The following is a 27,238-nucleotide window of genomic DNA, read 5'->3' as shown; positions in this document are numbered from 1 at the left end:
CAATAAAGTCATAAACTGCACATTCTTTCCAACTATCATTCACACAGCATGTTACTTCATTGCTATTTACCTTGACTTTTTCAATGTGATCCTGCAGTGAGTCGATTAGTAGATCCCCGACAGGTTGCCATGTGTCTTTGATAGCTTCAGCCTGTCTCAATTTCAGGTTCAATTCATCCATTGAATCTTGCAATTCCAGTAGTCTCTTCAAGGCATCATCAATACGCTTCTGCCAATCAACAGAGTGATTGCTCAGCTTATCCCATTCCACTTTCACCTCTTCGGCATACTTCCGAATGGCCTTTGCAGCATTTTGGATGCTTTCTTCAGGTATTTTCTCTGCAATGCAAGAGCACAAGGAGTTCTATTAAGAAACTTAAGGTCCTGAAAGGAATAAAAATGATTGCCTGTGGATAGAATGCGGTCCACTCTCCATCTCTCTCCTCTTCTTAAATCTCGCCCATCTGACCAAGTTTTGATTGTCCATTTTATTATGGACTTTTTTTTGTGTCTGTTTTTTTAGATTCCTTGGTGAAACACAATTATTATTTGTGGAACACTTCAACTGAATGAGACTTATTTAAATCTGGCTTTCTGGCTTCAAGAAAGACCATGGTGATATAAGAACATGCAAATAAATCATTTTATTTTTGCTAAATTATAGAATCACATTGTACTTCTCAGCTATGATAACATGTGGATTAAAGTGTGTTGGAACATTGATTGGTCAGGTCACATGCACCAATTAGAATTCTCATCTAACCTTCTGTCCTTGACAACTTTACTAGGAAAGAGCAACTTGGGAAATCTATCCCAGAAGGTGAGGATGAAATTGCCAGAATGTTTTCATTGGGATCAAACAATGTGGCATAAGTTCTTACAATTACTTGATTTGTTGGTACATCGATGACATGCATTCAATTGGACATTGACTGAAAAGCCTATTTGGTGGGACAAGGGGGCATCTGCTTGCATTAAATAATGAGCAAATTGCATGTGGTCATACCTAAACAATTCTATTCTCAAGGACATTCCATCCTGAAACCAAAAGAACTGTTGCTCGGATTTGAGGAATGGTAAAACAGGTTTGGATTTTATTTCCTGGAGCAAAGAAGAATGAGGGGAGATTTAATAGAGGTATACAAAATTATGAGGGGGAGAGAAATACAGGCGAGACAAGAAATGGAGGACATGGATTAATGGAGAAAGGGGGAACATTAGGGGAATTTTCTTCATGCAGAGTGTTGTGAGAGTGTGGAACGAGCTGCTAGCTGAAGTGGTGAATGCGGGCTCAATTTTAACATTTAAGAAAAATTTGGATGGGCACATTAATGGGAGGGGTATGAGGTTATGATCTGGATGCAGGTCAATGGTACTAGGCAGCATAACAATTTGGCACATATTAGATGGGCTGAAGGACCTGTTTCTGTGTTGTTATGATTCTATTTGCCCTTCATTGGCATGGAAAGGGAAGTTAAATATTAACCACAACCCTCACTTTCAAACACTGTCGAGTTACTGCACAGATTTAGAGCAGAAAAGCAGATTTGATTCTGATGCCAGGTGTGGGTGAAAACAATTCACAGTCATTGGCCACATTTTAGTCACTCAAGCTAAATTTGGAAGATACCAGGAGGTGCTCGGTGCCTGTGGATAAACAGGTGGCATGAGATTATATCTTCGAATAAAATGGAGAGAAAAACTGACGGCCAACAAACTTATTTCCTCATTCCCACGAAATCCAAATCTCAGTTATTCTTAGAACCAACTGCTTAGGTCCAATGTATCCAATGTGGCCAAATTCCACTGCTCTAACAGCTTCTTTGTTTGCTGTTCTGGGTACTGACCCAGCCAAAGTTCTCTCAAAGTGCAAATCTATTGACATAATTAACAGTGACAACACCACCAGAAATACTGTTGCAAATAAATTAGTGAGCCTGACACTGTGACAGAATTGAAGGAATCCTTCTACCATGGGATCCAGCTGTACCGACTAATGGCAGAAGCAGGTGCATTGAGCACAAATTGCATTCCCAGGACAGTCCATATTTAAATTTAAACAAGAAAATCTGCAGATGCTGGGATCTGGTGCAAGACACAACCGTGCTGGCGAAACTCAGCAGGTACCACAGTATCGAGAGGAAGTAAAAGGGAACCAGTGTTTCAGGCCGATCCTGAGGAAGGGCACAGGCCCAAAACATTGGCCAGCTTTTACGCCCTATGGATGCTGTGTGACCTGCTAAGTTACTCCAGCACATTTGTGTATTGAACACCAAACTTAAAACATAGGAGAGAATTTCAGGTTTTGGATCAATACCCAGCAAAATAAAATAAAACACTTTCAAACAATTTAAGCTGTCATATCCACACAAAACATTTTTTGTTTTACCCTGCATTACCTAGAAAGGTGCTGAGTTTTTCTGCCCCATCTTTGCACAGATACACTCCTCCAAAGGATCATCTTTGTTTATATTTTCATCCAATAGAAGCATTAGAATTTTGCATTAATACTGCTTCACATTTCACACAGAACCAAAAAGCAGCAGTTGCCTTTTGGTGTGACTAAAATTCTGCTACCAATTAATATCATGTATTGGGGCAGTTATATGCGATGGGCTTGCATTGCCAAAGAAATGTCCATTTATTATTTAAACTCATCATCATTGAACAATAAAAACCCATTATGCAAAGGAGACTTGTCCTGTTCTTCTAAGTTGCTTTTAAATCCATAGCCTAGAAGGCAAAAGACAGTGATAACATGCTGAGCCACTCAGTTCCTTCCGAACAATTTATCTTCAGTCCTTTGCCAGAGAGTCCATGTGATGGACTATGCACAGGCCTCTGCAATGTTATCCTGAAATGGACAGTTCTGAGTCACATCCAAAATGCACCAACTGATGCATCGAGTGATCGTGTTTTGACTTCATTTATTACTGCACATTTATGCTCTCTTCAATAAACTTGCAAAACTGAGACTTGGGATCACAAATCCAAATTCTACCACAGGGATTCTGCATTGGAGAAATTTAAACTGTAAATAAAATAGGAGGTTACCAGCTAAACAAGTTGTTGATGACAATTAATTCTGAATTGAGAACTAGCTTCTTAAAATACACATTTAACATAATGACACCAAATGTATTACTAATGGATGTTCTGCAAGAACAGGGAATGTTTCACGAATCAGACAAACAGGCAGGTGTGGTTGGAGCCCCCTATGTGCACCCATGGCTGCACCCTGGATCTGGAGGAAATGGGATAAGTTGAAGAAAAAGCTGTTACGGGTGAGAACAAGTTGTGCCAAGTAGCGGAGAGGGTGGTAGTGGATGTTTGTTGCTCAGATTGGAGGCCTGTGATTAGTGGTGTGCACAGGGATTGGAGCTGGCTCCTCTGTTAATGAATCTTCTCTATTAATGTAGCTAGCATGCTCAGTAAGTTTGCAGATGACACCAAAATTGGTGGTATTGTGGACAGTGAAGGAGGTTATCTGAGATTACAGCACTATCTAGATGAACTGGACAAAGGAATGGCAGATGAAATTTAACTCTGATGCACGCAAGATATCACAGTTTGGAAGGTTAAACCATCAAGGGTAAATGGTAGGACCCCAGTAAGTGTTGCAGAACACAGACATTTGAAGGTACAGTTACATACTTGCATGAAAATGGTGGCACAGGTAGACAGGATGGTGAAGAAGGTGCTTGGCTTGCTTGCCTTCATCAATTAGGGCAATGAGTACAGGAGAAGAGGCATCATGTTACACCAGTACAAGGCCTTGGTGAGATGATGCTTGGATGATACTGTGCAGCATCGGTTATAGGAAATATATGGTTGAGCAGGAAAGGGTGCAGAAAAGATCTGTGAACAAAACTGGGCTTTCAGTATTAGCAAAGGCTGGATGGTCTGGGAGGGCTGTGAGTTTTCTCCATGGAGTATGGGAGGTGCAGGGTTGTCAAGGTTCATCATGGGGGAAGTAGATTAGGTAACTTATCATTGTCTTTTCACCAGGGTAGGGAAAATCAAAATCAAATGGGCATAGATTTAAGGTGTGAACTTAAAAGGTTCTTGAGGGCACCTTCCTCACACAGAAGATGATGCACATTTGAAACAACCTGCTGGATGAAGTGGTAGAAGTGTGGACAATTGTGACCTTCAAAAGATATTTAAACAAGTACATAGATAGGAAGTGTTCAGAGGGAAATGCAAGTAAATGAAACTAGTTTTGTCAGCATGGACACGATGGGCCAAAGAATTTCATGCTGTAGAACTCCCCAACTCTCCTCAACTGTGGACTCGAGGAATCTCTTCGCAACAAATATTAAGTTAATTGGTCTAAATATCATTGTGAGTGTTTCTCCTTATTTTTCCACAACTTCCTTGGAATACCACTAAATATTTCCCACAGCATTGAAATCTGTCACAAGTCTAATGATCTAACTTCAATCGAAAAATTGGGTGCCACGGACTTGTGGGTTGAAATGGCCTGTTACCGTGCTGTATGTCTAAAAAAATAAATCTAATTTTAAAAATACATCGAATTATTTTGATGGGAATAGGCAATACTGATGCTTTGCAAGAATTTTCTTAAAATCATCTGGAGCTGCAAGCAAATTATTTAACCCTGTATTTCAGTGTCAGGAAAACAGAGCTTTATTATGAAATCAGCCATAGTGCAAAACCCTCCTCTGATGAGCATGACTAATCTGAACAAGTCATACAGCAGTGCCAGCTTACGCATTAACCAATCATTGCAGGGATTCTGAAATTACCTCTTGGTCCAGTTAAAAGACTTTCAGGACCTCTGATTGGCTGATCAGCCAAGAACAAATGCACTGTGTCCAAAGCGCTCATGATCACTGGTTCCTTTGACTTCAACTCTCGCTTGAAAATCTAGAAGAGAAATGCACGTGATCTCTTTACTTCTCCGTGCATAACAATAAGCAATTAAACTACAATGTCAACAAAGCAGAAAAATACCCCAATATTTATGTAAACCTTCTGCAAAATATGCCCTTCTGAACTAAAACCCATTCAAATACCCATGCCAGCAAAAATATGATTGAGTGGTTTTTTTCTGCTCATTTTACCACAGTAAAGTCTCACTGAACATTTAAATAAAATTGATTTGTCTCACTTTTAAATTTGAAACTTCCCTCTGTGGCACAGAATATGAGTGCTCACTTTAATGCCAAACAGCTTTTGTCTTCTCACCAATTCCACCATTGCAATTTCCTCAAACACTTCCTACACCCACAAGAAGCACCTTCACACCTTGGGGAGATGTGTCTCTTCTGCCACATTCTGTTCGCAATGAGAAAGAAGGTCTCAGCTCTTTGCAGAGAGAGGGGTATTAATTTTTTTTTTAACATTTAGACATACAGCACAGTAACAGTCCATTTTGGCCCATGAGTCCAATTTACAACCCCAGTATGGTTCGAGCGGTGGGACAAAACCGGAGCCCTCAGGGAAAACCCACACAGACATAAGAGAATGTACAAACTCCTTACAGTCAGCAGGGGATTTGAAACCTAGTCCCGATAGCTGGCACTGTAACGGTGTTGCGCTAACCACTATGTCAACCATGCCACTCCCTTTGCTTCCTCATAATGAATGGGTGCTGCAGGCATGAGCTGTCAATTGTACTCCTCTCCTTAGAGTTAATTTCATTGAAGTCAACGGCAAGTGGGAGCGTAACAAGATGGCTGATACTGCAACATTCTCAAACAGTGTTAATGGTCAGATCCAAATGCCATCCTCCTCAATACAAGGTTTAAATCTACCACCTTTATTCATTTCCCTGGAACAGAACGATCAGGCACAATGCCTTCTGATGTCAGATGATCTTTGATATTCACTGTCAACATTTGTGTGGGAAGAATGGCCAGTTGTTTGAAGTGCCAGTGGGCAGATAGCAATGTGGAACTATACCCCTAAGAGGGAGGCAAAGCTTGGAAATTCTTTGGTTCCATTTATTCCCAACAATTATACATCGTCTCCGACCTTGTCAATAAGGATTCTTGCTCGACTTTTGAGCAGATTTTATTTTGCAGTACTAGACTTCAAAATATGCACAGATAATTAGTGCAGTATCATTAATTTGGCTAATGGTACTTTGCTCTTGTGTTCTGTCCTTGTGTCTCATTCTTGACCCTGAAGCTTCTATTCTTTCTTTCATTATTATGCACCACAAAGCTAGGCCCATAGGAAATATTATTCAAGTTATTTAATTCCTAGTGCACAGGACAATGGGCGTTCTCAATAGTTTGACTGTATTATGCACAACAGAGATGAAATGTCATCGAAAAGAACATTTTGAAAATTGTCAGTCATTTTCAAGCTGTAGGAATCTTGGTAAATTTAGGTTCTGATTTGGTTAAATGGAAATAAACCTTTTCCACTGCTTTGCTGCCACCTATGTCCCTGAGAACTGGTCCTCTGCATGAATTTTGCAAATATGTGGCATCTGTAACTGCAATAAGTTGTCAGAGTTAATTTGGACAAAGAATGTAAATCCAGGACAAGTTACACTCAAACGTCTTCAAAATAGGGGGAAAAATGTTTGCGCAGTATCCATTCCTTGGACACACCTTGGGTTTTTAGACTGCAGGCATGTAATAGCACAATCAACAAAATTTGCTGTTACATGGGCAGTCTAAAGGTGCAGGAATTTTTAGTCAATTCCTGCAACGTGATTTATCCTGCAGGATCCCTACTATGTTTTTGGGGAAGCCTGTAGTCTAAATAACAACGCAAAACTCACCTCATGAATCCAATGTCCAGCTGACACATAACTCCACTAAAAGCACCGGGACTAACATGCACAGGAACTTAAGGAGTGCAGTGTAAATGACCACAAGGTGAGTAATTATGCTAAATATTTCACAGATTTTTCCAACATTACTGTCTAAAAAACATTACTGGCTCATATCTTAATGAAGATGAGGGAAAAATAGGAAGAAATAAAGTGATGTGGAAAGACATTGCTCAGAAAATGGACAACAAAATTATCACAAACCCCAGCAGCAAATTTCAGCGCAACCTTTTGCCTGGGTTCAAAGATGCTGGCTTTCCTTCCGAGAAAAGAGATTGCAATTGGAACTTCTTGTCAACTATCTGAGCCTCTTGTCCAAAATCACATCTCTTTGTGACAATTTGTGGAGTTATCGACAAGGCAATGTCTAACTGTTTATCTCCTTTCAGTTTATCTGAATTTCCCTGTGCTTAAACTGGGTATTATTTTCAAACCGGTAACGCAATGATGAAGAGGGTATGTCATCAAGGAAAATTTACACTACTTTATATCAGTATCTGATCAAGCCTTCATTCTCTGGATTCAAACTGCATTTATGTGGTAACAAGTGTTGGTTCAAGACACAAATGTGCCTGAGAAACGCAGCATCCATATTTTACTTGCTGAGTTTTTCCAGCACATTTGTCCACCACACTTGCCCCGGCATCTGCAGATTTCCTCATTTAACAGTGTTGATGTAAAACTACATTATGTTCTTGGAACAATCGTTGTGCTTCGATGGGCTTTTCTTAAATGGTTTTACCAGCAATAACCCAGGAAGAGTTCATAGTTTATACGATATATTCAAAATCACAGCAAAGCAGCAGCTTCCTGCTAAATTATTTTGGCTTCCCCACCACCCCCTCAACCCCATTGTTCAATGTTTTATAAAAAGGGAATCAGAAAAAGAAAATAACATTGCTTTCACATGATTCCAAAAAAGATTCTGAAAATGAAATCATGCAGACCAACTAAAATGCATAATTTTTAGGAGTGAGAGCACATTTGATATGTTGCTTCAAAGAGACGTAAAAGGTTACATTTCCAATGTTTGAACAGATACAAACATGATTTTTATCATCTTATTGCTGTTTCAAATATTGCAGCTGCCAATTTCGGATTAAGTTGGAAGGTGAAACACATTGGTCAATGACCAATTAATAATTGAACTAAGGCCACAGACAACTCAGAGAATTTACCCGTGGCATTGATTCACCAAAAACATTCAAAATCTTCTGGCATAATATTTGGAGTACAGTTTCTGAGTGAAATGTGAAGCAACAAAAATTGAATTTCTCTTACTCGGTGAACTTCGTTCTGCTGACAGACTGTGGGAGCATCACCACCAATGGGCATTTGCCTCCTTAGTTCATCGTTCTTCAAATTCATCCATGTCAGGAAGTCCTGGAGTGAGATCTGTAGCCGCTTCCACTGCTCACCACTTGTTTCCAGGCAGGCTCTGCAAGGAGATTTAAAAACCCTCAAGCTGAAACAAAGGCACTGATGCTTTTTAAATTGCTCACAAGAAGCTTCTACAGCATTTCCAATACAACGCACTGAAATAAAAAGAACACCACTCACTTTCATCCATCACAGTGTATAAACACAGTAAAGGTATTGTGTACAATCATTTGAAATTGTCCCTGAAAAACCTGTCACTTAATAGACAGCACAATTAAAGAATACACCAGTCCGTTGATTATGTTCGTCATTCTTTTTGAGACATGATTATTCCAAATCCGATGCATTATTACTTTTGGCATCTGCCAAACATCCTTTGTTTCCTTTCTGAATAAAGCAATACAATTTAAAATTGCTGTTTAAACAGCACCTACAACTTGGCTCAAGGTTTGTGTCATCTACTGTTCATAAGACAATTTTTTCTCCAAAGCTTTCACATCTACATCAGCAGTTGGGTGATGACCATGCATATCACAACCAGAAAGACCAAATGGGTCCAAAAATGTTGATTCTCAGTCAGTTGAGTGGCATTGTTTTGGTCAAATGACCTTTGATTGTAGAAGGGAGAAACTTGCCCCTCCTGATTGCGTGGTGGTGATCCTAAAGAGGAAATATGCCCGTGAGAGTGTTAGGAGGGGAATGCGATTCACTGTGGCTGCAGTAGCTCTAATCCACAAAATGGAAAATGCTGTGGTCACACTGCATCAGTGCAGGCCTGAACAGAGCTGGAAAGGCTTAGGAGAACCCAGAAGGAACCTGGAAGCACAAGTCAATCTGCAGTGGGTTGAGCTGCATCAGTGGGAGGAAAAAGAATTGTCAACGCTGTAGGTCGGAACTCTCCATCGAGACTCCACCCGACATTGAGAAAGGTTAGTGACCTGAAACATAAGTTCCCTTTTCTCTATCTAGGCATTCTTTTTTTTTTATATAATTTTTTTATTTTTCACACCATAAATCACATTAGCCATGATATACACTTTTTCTTTTTCACACATATACAGTGACTTTTTCTCCCCCCCCCTCCCTCCTCCCAAGCCACCCCCCCCACCCCCCCCTCATCCATTTTAGGTATACAATCTAGGTTGCATTAAACCAGTCAGACAATGTTGTCATTCAACAAAAATACACCAGAAATTCTACTGAGTCCATTCTTTTCTTTCCTTCTCCTTCCATCAACTTAGGTAATGTTTGTCCCCGGTAGGTTTCCGCTATTGTATTTAATGTAAGGCTCCCATACTTGTTCGAATATTTCAATATTATTTCTTAAACTATATGTTATTTTTTCTAATGGAATACATTTATTCATTTCTATATACCATTGTTGTATTTTCAAATTATCTTCCAATTTCCAGGTTGACATAATACATTTTTTTGCTACGGCTAGGGCTATCTTAACAAATCTTTTTTGTGCATCCTCCAAATCAATTCCAAATTCTTTGTTTTTTATGTTACTTAGGAGAAAGATCTCTGGATTCTTTGGTATATTGTTTTCTGTTATTTTATTTAATAGCTGATTGAGATCATCCCAAAATTTTTCTACTCTCTCACATGTCCAGATTGCATGAATTGTTGTTCCCATTTCTTTTTTACATCGAAAACATCTATCAGATACTGTTGGGTCCCATTTATTTAACTTTTGAAATGTAATGTATAGTCTGTGTAACCAATTATATTGTATCATACGTAGCCTCGTATTTATTGTATTTCTCATCGTTCCAGAACATAATTTCTCCCATGTTTCCTTTTTTATCTTTATATTTAAATCTTGTTCCCATTTTTGTTTAGTTTTACCATTTGTTTCCTCATTCTCCTTTTCTTGCAGTTTAATATACATATTTGTTATAAATCTTTTGATTAACATTGTATCTGTAATCACATATTCAAGGTTACTTCCCTCTGGTAAACTCAAATTGCTTCCTAATTTATCTTTCAAGTAGGATCTCAGTTGGTAATATGCCAGCGCTGTATCTCCAGTTATATTGTACTTATCTCTCATTTGTTCAAAGGATAAGAATCTACTTCCTGAAAAACAATTTTCTATTCTTTTAATCCCTTTTTTTTCCCATTCTCTAAAGGAAAGGTTATCTTTTGTAAAAGGGAGTAGCTTATTTTGCGTCAATATTAGTTTTGGTAATTGATAATTTGTTTTATTTCTTTCTACATAAATCTTCTTCCAAATATTGAGTATCTAGGCATTCTTCATGATGACGTAAGAATTTATAGAATTTTCTGTTCTCAATTCAGGATTTTCAGCCCATTTGCTGAGTCACTGTTTTAATTGCTGACACAGCCTTACCTGTGAAGAGATGATGATAAACCATTATCTCCCATATCCAAGTCTGTACCCAGCACCTCGACAAGAATAAGAGAGAAAATGGAAAAGAAAATGTCGAATGCAATGTGCTCAAGTCACAAAGCTGTCAGCAATTAACAAAATAAAACCTGCTGCAATGGAATTGTCCGACCAATTTTTGAAGATGTAGAATGCTCTATTATACACCACAATAAACATTGATTTGAGGGCCCAGTCTTGGTGATGCCCATGCAAGTTATTTTTCTGGATTAATGAAGCAGTAAATTGCAGCAGCCAGAATTCCAAGAGCTGCCAGGTCCCATTTATTATCTGAAAACAATTTCAAAATCATACAGAGTCACAATAATTATATATCTAACTATGGACCAACCATATTTGATGAAAAGATGCGAAGCTTGGGAAAAGACAGGAGAGATTTGATCAAATTTTATATTTCCTGAAACAGATGCGCACTGGATGACCTGGCTGTGTTAGGTTGACTGATATATTGTAGAAAAGTTGAGGATAAGAACTGGGAGTGAGCTCTGCAAAACCTGTTGCATTGGAATGGGTTCTGGGGCAGATGGGACCAGTACAACTGGATGGTCTACATCTGGACAGGGCTGCGATCAAAGTCTAAGGGAGATTGTTTGCTAATGCTGTTGGGGGGAGGTTTAAACTAATGGGGCAGGGGGATGGGAACATACAAATAAGGAATGAGGAAAGCCAGAGTTAGGAAAGGGAAAAAGAAAAATAGAGGGCAGAAAAGTCAAAACCAAAGGATTCAGTGGTCACTAAATTCTAAAAGGACAATGAACATTGAACATTATCTGAATGCCCGTAGTATTAGAAACAAGTTTAGTGAACTTGAGGCACAGATTATTGCCCAGGCATTTGATTTAATGGCCATCACAAAAACATGGTTGCAACATGGGCATGATTGGGAAATAAATATTAAAGTGTATGGTGACAGACTATATAGATATGTTTGTGGGAGATAAATTGGGAAAGGTTTGTTAGTGTAAGTCACATACAGACACTTTAAAACAGGTCTTATTTGAAATACTGGAGTTGTGCTAATGATAGACATATTGATCCCAAAGCCTTTGCAAGAGCTTTGTAGAGTCCCCAAGAGACTTCACTATGGATTGCTGTTTACAAAAAAGGCAAAAGATGAAAGAGCTTGTCGGAACCATCTTCTGTCTGGAGTAGCTGTTCTAAGAGGGTCATGTGGTTTCGGAAGCAGAGAGAGTCAAACAGGCTTTGCTCTCAGAGAGAGAGAGAGAGAGACACACACACAGAGATCACTTCCACAGTGTTACAGCCAGGAACAGCAGCTGGGACTGGAACAGAACAAGCTGGCAAGCTTGTGGAAACCCCATTTGGAAGATGGGTTGTGAGTTCTTAGTTCAGCCTGGTCAAAGCCCTTGTGGTTCATGCAAGAGGAGAGGACTGGCTGTCTAACCTTTCACTTGGAATAAGAGAAACAAGAAAGAACTCCATGGTGACCTGAAAGAAAGAGATTATCATCTGGAGCAAGACAGTGAAGTGGCTGATTAAAAAGGAACAACAAATCTTTCTCTAAAAACTGACAAGAACCTTCCTGAGCGGTAACCATTTACCTTTCAAGCACCAAAGTCTCGTGAACTTCATAAATGTTAAATTTTGTACACAGTATAAGATTTGCCTGCAACCAGTGAACTTGGAGGAATGAGAAGTGAAATTGGACTGTGAACCAAGGAACTTTTCTGAACTTACACATACATTACATACACATGCACTTAGAATTAGAAGGGGGTTAAGTTAAGTTTTTAAGTCAATAGTGATATGTTAAAGTGTGATTTTTGATTTCATGTTTAAAGATAATTAAAAGTAACTTTTGTTTAAGTAACCATTTGTCTTGGTGAATATCTATTGCTGCTGGGTTTTGGGGTCCTCTGGGCTTGAAACATGAAAAGAGACAGGAAGGTAAAGGAGATTGGGTGGTGCTCTTAATTAATGATGAGATCAGGGCAATAGTGAGAGACAAGATCTAAGGAGCAGAATGGTGAGTCCATATTGATAAGGATTAAGAATAGTAAAAGTTAAAAAAAATACTGATGGGAGTTGTCTATCGCCCATCAAATCATAATAGCCCAGGCAATTAACCAAGAGATAGCCAAGGCATGTAAGAACAGAACACTAGTTGTCGTGGGGGACATAGATTTGGAAAATCAAGTTGGTTGAGGTAGTCTGGAAGATGACTTCATAGAATGCATCCCTGGTGGCTTTCTTGAGTAGCATGTTAAGGAACCAACAAGGGAGAATGCTATTTTAGATCTAGTATTGTGCAATGAGATAGGAAAATTTACGATCTGGTTGTTAGGGACCCTCTTGGAAAAAACGATCATAGTATGATTGAATTTCTCATACAGATGGAGGGTGCAATAGTTAGATCTAAAACTAGTGTATTATGCTTGAACAGGGTAGACTACAACAGGATGAGGAAGGAATTGGTCAGCGTGGACTGGGAGCACAGGCGAGTTGGCAGAACAGTGGAAGACTTTCAAAGAGATTTTTCACAGTGCTCAACAAAAACATATTCCCATTTAAAAAATAAGGGCAGTAAGAGAGGGAAGAGTCAGGCTTGGTTAACTAAAGAAATAAAGGAAAGTATAAAATTAAAAGCTCATGTGTACATAGTCACCAAGAGTCGGAAAATGAAGGATTGGGAAAACTTTAGAAGGCAACAAAGGACAACTAAACAGGAAATAAAGAAAGGGAAGAAGGATCATGAAGGTAAATTAGCACAAAATAGAAAAACAGAAAGCAAAAAACTTTATAAATATACAAAATGTGAGAAGATGGCTAGAGTCAACATTGGTTCTTTGGTAGATGAGAAAGGGAGATTGATATTGAGTAATGAGGAAATGGCCGAGGCATTGAACAGATATTTTGTGTCAGTCTTCATGGTGGAAGACATGTCCAGCATGCCAAAGAAAGTGATGTGAAGGGAGGTGAGGTCCTCAATAAAATAATTGTTACAAAAGAGATAGTGATGAGGAAACTAATGGGACTGAAAGTGGACAAATCCCCTGGTCCTGATGGGATGTATCCCAGGGGACTGAGGGAAATGACGGGAATTATAATCAATGTGTTGGTAGTCATTTACCAAAATTCTCTGGATTCTGGGTAGGTCCACGCAGACTGGAAGATAGTAAATGTCAAGCCACTTTTTAAAAAGGGATGTAGGCAGAAGACGGGTAACTATTGGTCAGTTAGCTTAACGTCTCTAGTTGGGAAATTGCTTGAAGCTGTCATTAAAGAAGAAATAGTGAGACATTTAGAACGAAGGGATTCCATCAGGCAGACACAGCATGGATTCAGAAAGGGCAGGTCTTGTTTGATAAACTTGCTGGAGTTCTTTGAGGATATAATGGGTGTGGTAGATAGAGGGGAACATGTTAATGTTGTTTATTTGGATTTCCAGAAGGTGTTTGATAAGGTGCCACACAAGAGATTTATCAATAAGATCCAGATGAATGGAGTCGAGGGAAGTATATTGGCATGGATTGAGGATTGATTAAACTGAGAAGGCAGAAAAATAGGTGTTTTTCTGATTGACAGACAGTGGTAAGTGGGGGCCGCAGGGGTCGGTGTTGGGCCCGCCGGTGTTCACCACTTACACTGATGATTTGGAAGAGAGGACAGAGTGTAGTGAAGACAAGTTTGCGGATGATACTAAATTGAGTGGAAAAGCAAATTGTACAGAGGGTGTGGAGAATCTGCAGGAGGATATAATTAAGTTAGGTGAGTGGGCAAAGGTCTGGCAGATGGAGTCCAATGTTAGTAAATGCGAGGTCACCCACTTTGGTACGATAAATAGAAGATCAGATTATTATTTAACTTGCAAAAAACTGCAGCATGCTGTAATGCAGAAGGACTTGGGAGTGCTTGTTCATGAATCGCAAAAAATTGGGTTGCAGGTACAACAGGTTATTAAGAAGGCAAATGGAATGTTGGCCTTCATTGCTAGAGGAGTTGAATTCAAGAGCAGGGAGATCATGCTGCAACTGTACAAGGTACTGATGAGGCCATAGCTGGAGAACTGTGTGCAGTTCTACGTACTTGAGGAAGGATATACTGGCCTTGGAGGCAGTCCAGAGGAGGTTCACCAGGCTGATCCCAGAGATGAAGGGGTTGGCCTATGAGGACAGGCTAAATCGCCTGGGATTATACTCACTAGAATTCAGAAGAATGAGAGGAGATCTTAGAAAAACATATAAAATTATGTAAGGGATGGAAAAGATAGAGGCAGGAAAATTGTTTTCACTGGTAGGTGACGCCAGAACTAGGGGACACAGCCTTAAGAGTAGATTTAAGATGGAGATGAGGAAAAACTGTTTTATCCAGAGAGTAGTGAATCTGTGGAATTCTCTGCCCAGGGAAGTGGTTGAGGTGACTTCATTAAACATATTGAAGATTCAGTTAGATTTTTACGTAAAAAAGGAATTAAGAGATATGGAGAAAAGGTAGGTGGGTGGAGTTGAGTCAATGATCAGATCAGCCATGATCTTATTGAATGGCGGAGCAGGCTCGACGGGACGGATTGCCGACTCCTGCTCCTATTTCTTTTGTTCTTATAAAAAAATTCCATCAATACAGATATGTTTTCTTTGATATTCCTCAGTGGAGAAAGGTCTCAAGATCATGAGCTAATAATCTTCCTATGTGCCTTTCTTCATTGAAGGCAAACCATTCAGCCTCCCTCACCAGCATTCCAGCTCAGTTAACTTGTAACTTGCAATGAATTGCACCCAAGGATACCCAGGGCAGCACAGCGACAGGAGTTGTAGACCTGCTGAGTCACAGAGTCAAAGACTTAGGTTCAATTCTGACCTTAGGAATGGTTTGTGTGGAGTTTGGAGCTGACATGATACCCCTGTGATTGTGTGTGTGCGTGTGCGTGTGCATGTGTGAGAGTGCGTGTGAGAGAGTGCGCGTGGGAGAGAGTGCGCGTGGGAGAGAGTGCGCGTGGGAGAGAGTGCGCGTGGGAGAGAGTGCGCGTGGGAGAGAGTGCGCGTGGGAGAGAGTGCGCGTGGGAGAGAGTGCGCGTGGGAGAGAGTGCGCGTGGGAGAGAGTGCGCGTGGGAGAGAGTGCGCGTGGGAGAGAGAGTGCGTGGGAGAGAGAGTGCGTGGGAGAGAGAGTGCGTGGGAGAGTGTGTGTGTGAGAGTGTGTGTGAGAGAGTGTGTGTGTGAGAGAGTGTGTGTGAGAGAGTGTGTGTGAGAGAGTGTGTGTGAGTGTGTGTGAGAGAGTGTGTGTGAGAGAGTGTGTGTGAAAAAGTGTGTGTGAGAGAGTGTGTGGGAGAGAGAGTGCGTGTGGGAGAGAGCGCGTGGGAGAGAGTGCATGGGAGAGAGTGCGTGTGAGTGAGTGTGTGTGAGAGAGTGTGTGTGGGAGTGTGTGTGGGAGAGTGTGTGTGGGAGAGTGTGTGTGGGAGAGAGTGCGTTTGGGAGAGAGCGCTGTGTGGGAGAGAGCGCTTGTGGGAGAGAGCGCTTGTGGGAGAGAGCGCTTGTGGGAGAGAGCGTGTGTGGGAGAGAGCGCGTGTGGGAGAGAGCGCGTGTGGGAGAGAGCGCGTGTGGGAGAGAGCGCGTGTGGGAGAGAGCGTGTGTGTGAGAGAGTGTGTGTGAGAGAGTGTGTGTGAGAGAGTGTGTGTGAGAGAGTGTGTGTGAGAGAGCGCGTGGGAGAGAGTGTGTGTGAGAGAGTGTGTGTGAGAGAGTGTGTGTGAGAGAGTGTGCGTGTGGGAGAAAGTGCGTTTGGGAGAGAGTGCGTGTGGGAGAGAGCGCTGTGGGAGAGAGCGCGTGTGGGAGAGAGCGCATGTGGGAGAGAGCGCGTGTGGGAGAGAGCGCGTGTGGGAGAGAGCGCGTGTGGGAGAGAGCGCGTGTGGGAGAGAGCGCGTGTGGGAGAGAGCGCGTGTGGGTGAGAGCGCGTGTGGGAGAGAGCGCGTGTGGGAGAGAGGGTGTGTGGGAGAGAGGGTGTGTGGGAGAGAGGGTGTGTGGGAGAGAGGGTGTGTGGAAGAGAGTGTGTCTGGGAGAGAGTATGTGTGGGAGAGAGTGTTTGTGGGAGTGTGTGGGAGAGAGTGTGTGAGAGATTGTGTGAGAGTGAGTGTGTAATTGAGAGAGTGTGTAAGTGAGTGTGTGTGTGAGAGAGAGAGTGTGAGAGAGAGAAACTGTGTGAGAGGGAGTGTGAGAGAGAGAAAGTGTGTGAGAGGGAGTGTGAGAGAGAGAAAGTGTGTGAGAGGGAGTGTGTGTGTGTGAGAGAGAGAGCATAAGAGAGCGAGCGCACGCGTTCTTCTTGGGAACTTTACCCGATTCCTAGGAGGGTTGGCAGGAATCGGCAGTGTGAAAAGGCCAGGTGATGGAATCTGGGAAGATATGATTGGAATGTGGTATGAATAAAAAAAACAGGGTACATTTTGGATTAATGTAATCGATGCCTGGCATGGACTTGGTGGTGTGAAGCGCTTGTTCCTATGCTCTGTGACTCTTGTAATTTTACTGCTTCTGATTGTTATTGAATGATTTTTAGTTATTTACATACCTAAGTAAACTGCAGATGGGTCAATGTTCAAACACAGCCATGGATTAGGGTCACACATGAAGAAAGACCCTTTGATGAGTTACAGATAGGGGTGCTGGTGTCCAGACACATCAAGGACAAAGGGAGGTTGTCGTCCATACAAAAAAAAGACATGCTGCTTCATGAATTCTTCCATCAGCCAGCTTGGCAGCTCTGCAATTGATTTGTCAATGTAGGATGCTTTATGGACCAAGACGATCCAAAAATTCTCAAAATGCACATCAATGCCCATTTAAATTAGACATCAGTGTTTCTCCATGAATCAGAGCTATTAAGCCAAATAACTTTTCTCTTGTTCCAATAATTCAACTGGATGACTTAATAAGTAAGTATGTGTAGAAGACGAAATAGAAGCTGACATCTTTATTGATAACCATGAATAATCCTCCGTCTATTTCTGGCTCGTGAAGGCACTAAGAATATTATTGCTCTCTGATGTTACCAGTCTTTGGACAAGATGAATCTTTCTGTCAATATATTTGCTTTCTGAACAGCTTTTTTGTCGCCTATAAAGACCTGTTCAGTCTGACGCAAGCTGAAAACGTTTGCTTCCTCAATATATGAATAACTCCCCAACAGTCTTCAGTAATTGCTTGAGAATGGATGAGGCCTCACAATGGCTAACAGGAGGCTACCTTGCAGCAAAAACAAATCTATCCTCTTGAGGCTTTTTATTTTCTGTTTAAGTTAGAATTATTTTGAGGAAAGCACTCATCTGAAATTAAAAAAAACCAAATGAGGGTGGTGGCTGATTTGAACTACTGACTTTCATTAAAGCAGCGGACAAGACAAGGAAATTAACTGGCTCAGAACATCGTGCAGTGCATTTTGACAAGCATCGTGAGCCTCAAGTTCAGAGAGGGTGGCTCACGCAACTTCAACTCTGCATTGTTAATTTAAGAACTCTTCTATTGTTTTTTAAAGTTTAAAATTTTCACATGCAGTAAGAACACAGGTGAGTAAGCATGGATTACATGGTGTTTTACTTGTAATAACTAGGGAGCCTGCTGTGTGAAATAAGGCCTCCAACTAAATAATAACATATGGCACCTTTAGCAAAAGAATCTGCAATCCATCTGTTAAAAAAAAAGCACTATCCTGAACACTTGGTAACGGTATATGCCTTTATATCAGAATCATAATTTATTGTTATGAACAGGTCACAAAATTTGTTGTTTTGCAGCAGGGTCACAGTACAAATGTTCATACAAATCACCTAACAAAAATAACAAAAAGTCAAAGTAAGGCCATGTCTTTGGTTATTCTGTCCACCCATAAACTCCTTATAGGCAGCACAGCATGTTGAGGCAGGCAACCATTGAACTCATTCAGTCAGGGAGAGCTCCAGAGCCATATCGCTCTGACCTGAGACTACAGATCTGATCTCAGCATTGCTTATCCAGTGAAATGATGCTGAAGGTATGAATCAAATCATTATCTTGTGGCAGCTCACATCAAGATGCAGGCAAACAGGATCCGCAATGTTACGGCCGCAGCTGCATCAAGATGGTGCCGTCGAGCGCACTTTATCCCATGCTCAAATGGGCCGCGCATGCACACTTGGCTGCGTCGTGACATCACTGCCCACGCGTCGGCACAGTGACGGGCTTTCCAAAATTAAACCCTTGGAAGTGCAAGCGACTCACAGTGTGTAGTCTTTATTTTACTTCCCTCAGTAGCTACCACTACATTGGTGACCCTGACGAGCCCAGACGATTCTGGACTCTACCCCATGGACGCTGCAGCAGTCAACGCAGTGGCCATGAAATTGCCAACCTTCTGGACGCTTCGCTCACGCACTTGGTCTTGGCAAGTGCAAGTGCAATTTTACCTCCGGTAGATTACCTCCGACTTGACAATGTTTTACCACATCATCAGCTCCCTAGACCAAGAGACTACAGCCAGAGTAGATGACCTGATACACGCCCCTCCCCACCCCCGGAGGAAGGTAAATACTAGCCCTCAAGAAATTCCTCCTGAGTACTTTCCGCCTGTCCAGACAACAGCGTGCTGCCAGGCTCATGCACCTAGACAGCTGAGGCGACAGAGCACCATCCGCCCTTGTGGACGAAATGCTCACACTAGCAGAGGGGCACGATCCGTGTCTCATGTTTGAGAAGGCTTTCCTGGAACAGAGCAGATGAGCTATGGCGCACAAAATGTGAAAACAAGTCCACCATGAACCAGTTGACTCATCCCCACCTGAGTCAGCAGACCAGACCCTATCCGAACCGAGCACAACTGTGCCCCAGCAAGCCAGCAGAGGCACTGAACACTAACTGGTGTTTTTACCACCAACGCTGGGGAGCACAAGCATGAAGATGCAGGCAGCCCTGCTTGTTTTCGGAAAATGGCTACGGCGGATGGCCACACCAATAGACTATTGCATGTTACCTGCAAGGCTAGTGGCTGACAGTTCCTGGTCAACATGGGCGCCGAACTCAGTATCATCCCACCAACCACTCTGGAAACATGAATTCGCCCACGAGGTCCCACCCTCCGGGCAGCAAACAACATTGCCCTCAAGATCTTTGGCATGCAAAACGTTCATATGCAACTTACCAGAGAAAAGTTTCAGTGGAATTTCACACTAGCCACTGTGGACTCATCACTCCTCGGTGCAGAATTTCTATGAGCGCACAGCCTGCTGGTGGACGTGAAGGCCAAACACCTGGTCCATCCCCAGATATTCCAGACTGTCCAACTTAAAGCAACAAACGTTCACAGTGCAAGCTTGGCCACGGTGAGTGCCCCAAAGGATGAGTACAGTCTCATCCTGGACGAATTCCCATCCATCCTCAGGCCGCAGTTTACTTCCACCATGCCACAGCACGGAGTGCAACACCACATCCCGACCCAAGGCCTCCTGGTCCATGCCAAAGTCAGGTGGCTTCCCTCAGATAAATTGCAACTGGCCAAAGAAGAATTTTCTCGGATGCAGAAGTTGGGCATAGCCCACTGATCTGACAGTCTGTGGCCGTCCCCACTTCACATGGTCCCCAAGTCCTCGGGCGGGTGGCGGCCCTGCAGAGATTACCACCGCTTTAATGACTCCAGCACACCCAACCACTACCCATTCCTACATATACAAGACTTCGCGGCCAACCTGCAAGGCACAAAGGTTTTCTCAAAGGTCGATCTAGTGCAAGGCTATCACCAGATTCCCGTCCATCCAGATGACATCGGAAAGATGGCCAATATCACCCCATTCAGACTTTATGAATTCCTCCACATGCTATTTGGCCTCAAGAATGCGGCACAGAGACATGGACTTTGTGTTCATCTATCTGGATGACATATTGATCGCAAACAAGGACCACAGAGAGGACAAGGATTATCTCCGCAGACTCTACACATGCCTGTCCATCTTTGGCCTCATGGTCAACTTGGCAAAGTGCCAATTCGGGAAAGACTCCATGCAATTCCTAGGCCACGCTATCACCGCAAACGCGGAGACACCATCAATGGAAAAAGTCACAGCCATACGCCAGTTCGTCCGCCCTAACACCCTCAAGGACCTCCAGGAATTCACCGGGATGGTTAATTTGGCCACTTCACCCCAGGGGCAGCACACATCATGCAACCACTGTTCGCCATGATGTCGGCCAAATGCAAGATTCTAGCTTGGATAGAGGAGGCCAATGCAGCTTTCACTGCAACTAAGAACGCCCTGGCCAATGCTACCTTGTTGATACACCCAGATCAGATGTGCCCACGGCCCTCACCATTGACACATCAGCAACAGCCAATGGGGGTGTCCTTGAACAGTCCATCGATGGTCAGTGGAAGCCATTAGCCTTTTTCAGTCACCATCTACATCCCCCGGAGCTTAAATACAGTGTGTTTGACTGGGATTTACTGGCACTCTACCTTGCCATTAGACATTTCCGCTTCTTTCTGGAGGGCAGTCCATTCACGGTTTTTACCGACCACAAACCCCTCGTGCACGCCTTCTCTATGGTAAAGGATCCCTGGTCAGTGCACCAGAAATGCCACCTATTGTACATATCGGAGTTCACCTCCGCCATCCAGCACCTCTCCGGCAAGGATAATGTTGTGGCCGAAGCCCTCTCTAGACTCACCATCCAAACCTTGTCCCCCGGGCTGGACTACTCCCAACTGGCGGAGGCCCAGAAAGAGGACATGGAAATGCAGGCTTTCCACACAGCCATCACCAGCCTCCATTTTGAAGACATCAGCCTTCCAGGCAGCTCTGACACACTGCTGTGTGATGTTTCCACTAGCTCACCACACCCGGTCCACGACCTTGCCCACCCATCTATAAAGAGAACAACCCACATGGGGGCAGAAAGGTTCATATAGCATGGCCTGAGAAAACAAGTCAGCCCTCCAAGGTCCACTGACTTGTCAAGACCCCCGTCCATCAGTTCAACCCTCCGAAGAGGCGGTTTGAACATATACACGTCGACATCGTGGGCCATCTACCTATCTCCCGGGATGCTTGGTACCTGCTAACGGTGGTAGACTGCACCACAAGATGGCCAGAAGCCATCCCGTTAAAAGACATTTCAACTGATTCCTGTTCCAGAACACTACTCAGGCACTGGATTGTGAGGTTTGGGATATCAGCTCATATTACCACCTACAGAGGGGCAGTTTACATTGGCACATGGACACAGCTAGCAACTCTACTGGGCATTAAGCTGCACCACACCGCCGCCTACAACCCACAAACCAATGGCCTCATCGAACCTGAAGTCAGCTCTCATGGCCCATTTAACTGGCCCCAGCTGGGTGAATGAGCTCCTACTGAGCATCCAAACTGCACCCAAAGAGGACCTGCAGACCTCCTACATGGAATTGGTGTACGGCGCCCCATTAATCCTGCCAGGTAAATTCTTCCCACCGTCCCACGACCCAGGTACTGAGGGGAGAGCAGAGTTGTATAAACTACAGAACAGGTTAGCCTCCTTTGCACCCCCCCCCCCCACCCTCACACCATGGACGCTGGCCCATGTCCATTCCTCAGGATTTATTAACCACAGATGTTGTTTTTGTCCGCTGCAAACCGCATTCCACCCAGCTCCAGCAACCCTATGAGGGCCCGTACAAAGTCCTATGCAGCATGGGCAAAAACCTTCATGCTGGACATTGGGGTAGGGAGGAACTGTTCACAGCTGACCGGCTGAAGCCTGCGCATCTCAACCTCAGCCAACTGGTTGTGCCAGTGCAATCCAAGTGCCAGGGATGACCTCCCAAAGGTCCAGCAGGTTCTGGGGGGAGGGGGGTTGTATGACGGCTCACATCAAGACTCAGGCAAATCGGCTCCGTGATGTTACTGCAGCAGAACAGACATGTCAAGATGGCACCGCCGAGTGCATCTTCTCCCAAGCTCAAACGGGCTGCGCATGCACACTTGGCTGTGTCATGACGTCACTGCCCACACGTGGGTGGGACTTACAGGTCGCCTTATAAGGTGCAGTGCATTCTCTACAAAAGAAAACCGTTGGAAGTGCAAACAACTCACAGTGTATAGTCTCTTGATTATAGTCAGTTGCTACCACCACAATCTGGTCATTTCTATTGGATATATGCACACATAGATGGCAGGCAAAGCTGAAAAAAATGACTCGGCTGTGAGGGTCCACAGCAGAATAATTGGTTGTTATTCATTCTCTGGGTTCATGCACAAAAATGGGCACTTGTTGAGAGAGAGGCTGGAAGCATACGGGCCCCTGTGCCAAGAAACGTGAACACAAGCAGCAAAAACCTGCTGCACTCACACTAACATGAAAAGTTCATCTTGCACATGCATTTCTGGAGCAGAATGCATATAAATTCTGCTTCAGACACACCACTGAAATTTACCTTGTTTCATTGCTGCAGATATTGGTCTTCACATTTGCAATTCAACGTACTGACGGCAGTGGAAAACTGCCAAGTAATTACATAATCTATAAAACATAATACCTCTGGAAAATTGACCTGTTCACTCTAACTGAGTGAGGCGTGATCAGCTTGAGAAAGTGTGCTCACAATCCCCTTACCCCTCCCCCCCATCCCACCACAGTCCCACCTTCTGGAGTTTCACATACAAGCAACTAACCCAATTTCAACACTAAGTAGGCATCACTGTCCTTCAAACTCTAACAAATGGATTTCACACCATGTCCTGATGTCATGTGTGCAGGCAAAAAGGTCCATGAACATAAGTCGGGCCTAACAGAACTTGAGAGAGAAAAATCCTGATTGAACATCCGTGATTGAAACAAAATCTGTAAATGTTGCATTTGAAATAAACTGAGAAATCAATTTGACTCTACTGTCATACATTTTTGTTTTTAACAACAGTTTGTGCTATTTATTAGTATACAAGTTGGGTTAAACCATTTAGAGATAGAAAAAAAAATGATCTGTGTAAGAAACTAATCCAGCATGATAATGGGACTGACTGACTGATAGGTGTTTGTGAGAAAGCTTAACCCTCGGTGTAACTTGAAATCTTATTACAAGCCAGTTTATTGGATTTATTTAAATGAAAGACTGATAACATCTGGATGAAGAAATGGAATCATCTTTGGATGCTGTAGTATGTCTAATCCTGTGTCAAAGCATCAGGACCCAGTGAGAAGACATGGTTTATTTTTATTACTTTTCAAAAATAACAAGATAAAAAAAGACACTGTTGTGAAAGTCCTCATCAAATCTTTGTGGAACGTATGTCTCATTAAAATCAAGAATACCCATTTCATTCTCCCAATGCAGATTTTGGAAGTATTCTGTTGGAAAGGTAAATTAATGGTTAAGGAATGATGGCACAACATCATGGGCCGAAGGGCCTGTTCAGTGGTGTAATGGTCAGTTTAAATTGACCACAGTGATTGCAACCCTAACCCTAATGTGCCCTCCAGAAATTCAGTGGTGTTCTTGTGATCCTTGCTGATCAGAAAGATCCCAGTTTGGATATATGGCTTGTGCTGAATGAGAAAATGTTCCCAGACTAAGAGTGGCACTCCACAACATTCACCAAGTGAGAGGAAAAATCAGCTCTAGAGACAGTTAAAGCACAGGTGTAGTGTGGATCATGGAGGGTCATGTGACCTGTCTGGGACCTGGTGGGATTGTGGGGGGGGGGGGGGGGTCACATGACCTCTCTGCCTGGAACCTAGTCATAAGTTGGATCACCTGCCAATGAAAATTGGACTCTGCCCACCTATTAGTGCAAACCTGAGCATTGGCCCCTTTGATCACCTTATGACTTCCTGGGCCAGACCCTCCAGCTTACTGAATTATAAAGTCCACCATGTGCAGTAGCTCTTTCTCTTTGATCTTCGGTCCTGAGACGAACCCTGCTCTCCTCCAGGTCGTGAACTGTTAACCATTTTGGAGGCATCGTTGGTCAGGTGTGCACTAAACAGGGATCAGGGCTGTTAAGTAGCACTGGTGCTATGTTGGACAAGGAACAGCGGATAGTCTATTGCAATCCTTAGTTGTTATAAGTCCATACACAGTTGCACATGTCAGAGTTAAATTCCTTGTTCCATTTTCCCAGTTCACCCAGATCCTGATATAACCTTCTTCACTGACCATGGCAGCACCAAGTTTGTGGTCATCCACCTATTACTAACTTTGTAAACTACATCGTCACCCAGGTGGTTAATACATATGACAAACAATAGTGGCCCAGCACCGATCACTATGGCACACCACTGGTCAGAGGCCTCCAACCCCCTCCTCTACCATCCTCTGTTTCCCACTGTCAAACCAATTCTCTGTTCAATTGGCCAGTTCACTCTGGATCCCACACAACAGGACCCTCCAGACCAGCTTATAAGCAGGACCTTGTCAAAGTCCTTGCTGAAGTCATGTACATAATATCTTCCTCTTACCCTTGTGAATCTTCTTTGCCACCTTTTCAATAAACGATCAAATTCATGGGGCAAGATTTCTCATGCATAACACCATGCTGACTCTCCTTAAGTAGTCCTTGCCCTTCCAATGTAAGCAGGTCCTGTCTCTCAGAATCACCTCCAGTAACTTATCCATAAATGGCACTCAATGACCTGCAGTTTCCTTCCCCATCATTAGAAGCTTTTTAATTAAAGAAATGTGGCGGCGCAAATCCTCATGGTGAACCAGCCCCACTTGTATTGCCACATGGCGGGGCAGCCATGGGGAAATGGCGTCGTCAGAGGTTTCTCTCGGACTCCAGCCTCCCTTCCAGCGCGCACCCTGGGCAGCGATTATGATGTCACAATGCACCAGGTGACTGAGTTCATGCTGCCCCTATAGGGACGTGCTGAATTTGAATAAAAACTGTCATTAATGACCCTCAACATGGTGGCTGTGTTTCTTCCACTGCTCACAGCGCCACAGTGGTGACCCCGATGAGCCCAGAATTTTTCTGGATTCAGCAGAGGTTAATGCTGCCTCCATCAAGCTTCCCCCCTTTTGAACCCTCTGACTGAGAACGTGGTTCGGGCAGGCGGAAGCACAATTTCAACTCTGCAACATCTCCTCAGACACCACGAAGCTCTATCATGTCGTGAGTGCTCTGGACCAAGATACAGCAGTGAGGGTCGACAACATCATCCACCACCCCCGGCTATGGGCAAGTACACCACCCTCAAAGACCAGCTGCTTGGAACTTTTGGGCTAACTCCCCATCAATGGGCTTCCAGGCTCCTTCACCTAGACGAGCTTGGGGACTGTAGTCCGTCGGCGCTGATGGATGAAATTCTGGCTCTGGTGGAAGACCACAAGCCTTGTTTTCTCTTCTGCCAGATATTCCTGGAACAGATGCCGGAGGACATCCAGCTGCTCCTCACAGATGAAGACTTCTCGAAACTGAGGAGAGCAGCAGCCTGTGCAGATGCCCTCTGACACACGAAGAGGGAGAACGAGGCAGCCCTCAACCAGGTGGCACGATCAAGAGCCAGCTGACTGCAAGCCACTCCCAAGATCAAGCCAGAGGAGGACCAGTCGACCTGGTGTTTCTACCACCAGCGCTCGGAACTGCAAGCCCATAAGTGCTGCCAGCCCTGTGGGTTTCAGGGAAATGACCAGGCCAGTCGCTGTTGATGGCTGCGACGGCTGGCCACACAAACAGCCTCCTTCATGTGACGGACAGATCCACCGGTGGACATGGGCTGAGCTCAGCGTCCTGGTGGACATGGGCTGAGCTCAGCGTCCTTTCCCCCACAGCATTAGAGACTCGCACCCGATCTTGAGGTGCGACCCAGCGGATGACCAACAGCTCCACCATCAGGACCAGAACGGTAAGGAGAAGTTCCACTGGAGGTTCGTCCTAGCCTTTGTGGGCACCGTGCTGTTAGGGGCCAACTTACTCAGAGCTCACTGCAGGTCAACGCCCAAACGTTCCACTCCACCCGACTGGACACATCAAAAGCCCGCAGGCCTGAAATCACCACCGTAGCTGCCGCCAGGGACGAGTTCAACGAGATCCTCACAAATTCCCTGCCATCTTAGAGCCATGGTTCAACACCGTCCTTCCTCAGCATAGGGTCTTCCACCACATTGCCACACAGGTGATCGCCTCTGCGGCTGCAGAGGTTGTTGGAGCACTTGAGGGGAATCCACAGGCACTCAGTGTCTCTGAAGGGATTCCCTTTTCCTTCTATTTCTCTTACTGACGCTTGACCCAGATGGCTGCTGCCCGAGAAGCTCCAGCAGACAAAGGTGTTCTCCAGGCTCCAGGAACTGGGAATCATCCGGCGCTCGGACAGCGCCTGGGCATTGCCGCTCAATATGGTCCTGAAATCATCCAGGGGCTGGAGAATGTGCGGGGACTACTGTCGGTTGAATGACGCAACCACCCCCGACAAGTACCTGGTGCCCCACATACAGGACTTCTCCGCCAGCAACTCACAAAACACAAAATCGCTTTCATCTTTATTTTCATAAAATGGTAAGGCCCCACCACACTAAACAAGCAGGAAGGCTTCACACCACAGGGCATAGCATTTCTGTGATAAATGTACAGAATGAACATAGAACAACCAGTACATGTTAGAAGTCTGTTGCAGACTCCGGAACAACTGGCTGCACGGAAACATCTCAAGAAGTGACAGTTCAACAACAAAGTGGATGAAATCAAT

The 27,238-nt window shown here is 43.7% G+C and overlaps 1 protein-coding gene and 1 long non-coding RNA gene across 25 annotated transcripts in view; both read right to left on the bottom strand.

Annotated features, from left to right (window-relative positions):
• Nucleotides 1–27,238, bottom strand: part of dmd (dystrophin) — a 1,604,005-nt gene that overhangs the window by 221,454 nt on the left and 1,355,313 nt on the right. For all 24 annotated transcript variants that reach the window (XR_011341867.1, XM_069890130.1, XM_069890120.1 and 21 more), the window contains 3 exons: nucleotides 8,093–8,249; nucleotides 4,770–4,890; nucleotides 71–339 (listed from right to left, as the gene is read on the bottom strand). Coding sequence is in view for 23 of the 24 variants with exons in the window: in XM_069890130.1 (XP_069746231.1) it covers nucleotides 71–339; nucleotides 4,770–4,890; nucleotides 8,093–8,249 (547 nt within the window). In the remaining variant the exon portion in view is untranslated. The remainder of the gene's footprint in view (nucleotides 1–70; nucleotides 340–4,769; nucleotides 4,891–8,092; nucleotides 8,250–27,238) is intronic.
• Nucleotides 17,510–25,325, bottom strand: LOC138738929 (uncharacterized). Its single transcript, XR_011341870.1, has 2 exons — nucleotides 25,010–25,325; nucleotides 17,510–17,874 (listed from the first exon to the last, which is right to left on the bottom strand). It is a non-coding gene; the product is annotated as an uncharacterized lncRNA (long non-coding RNA).

The sequence above is a fragment of the Narcine bancroftii genome, chromosome 7 (assembly GCF_036971445.1).
Source record: "Narcine bancroftii isolate sNarBan1 chromosome 7, sNarBan1.hap1, whole genome shotgun sequence".
In the NCBI taxonomy this organism is placed as follows: domain Eukaryota; kingdom Metazoa; phylum Chordata; class Chondrichthyes; order Torpediniformes; family Narcinidae; genus Narcine; species Narcine bancroftii.
Note: the sequence above shows the minus strand (reverse complement) of the source record. Positions and strands in the feature narration are given on the sequence as shown.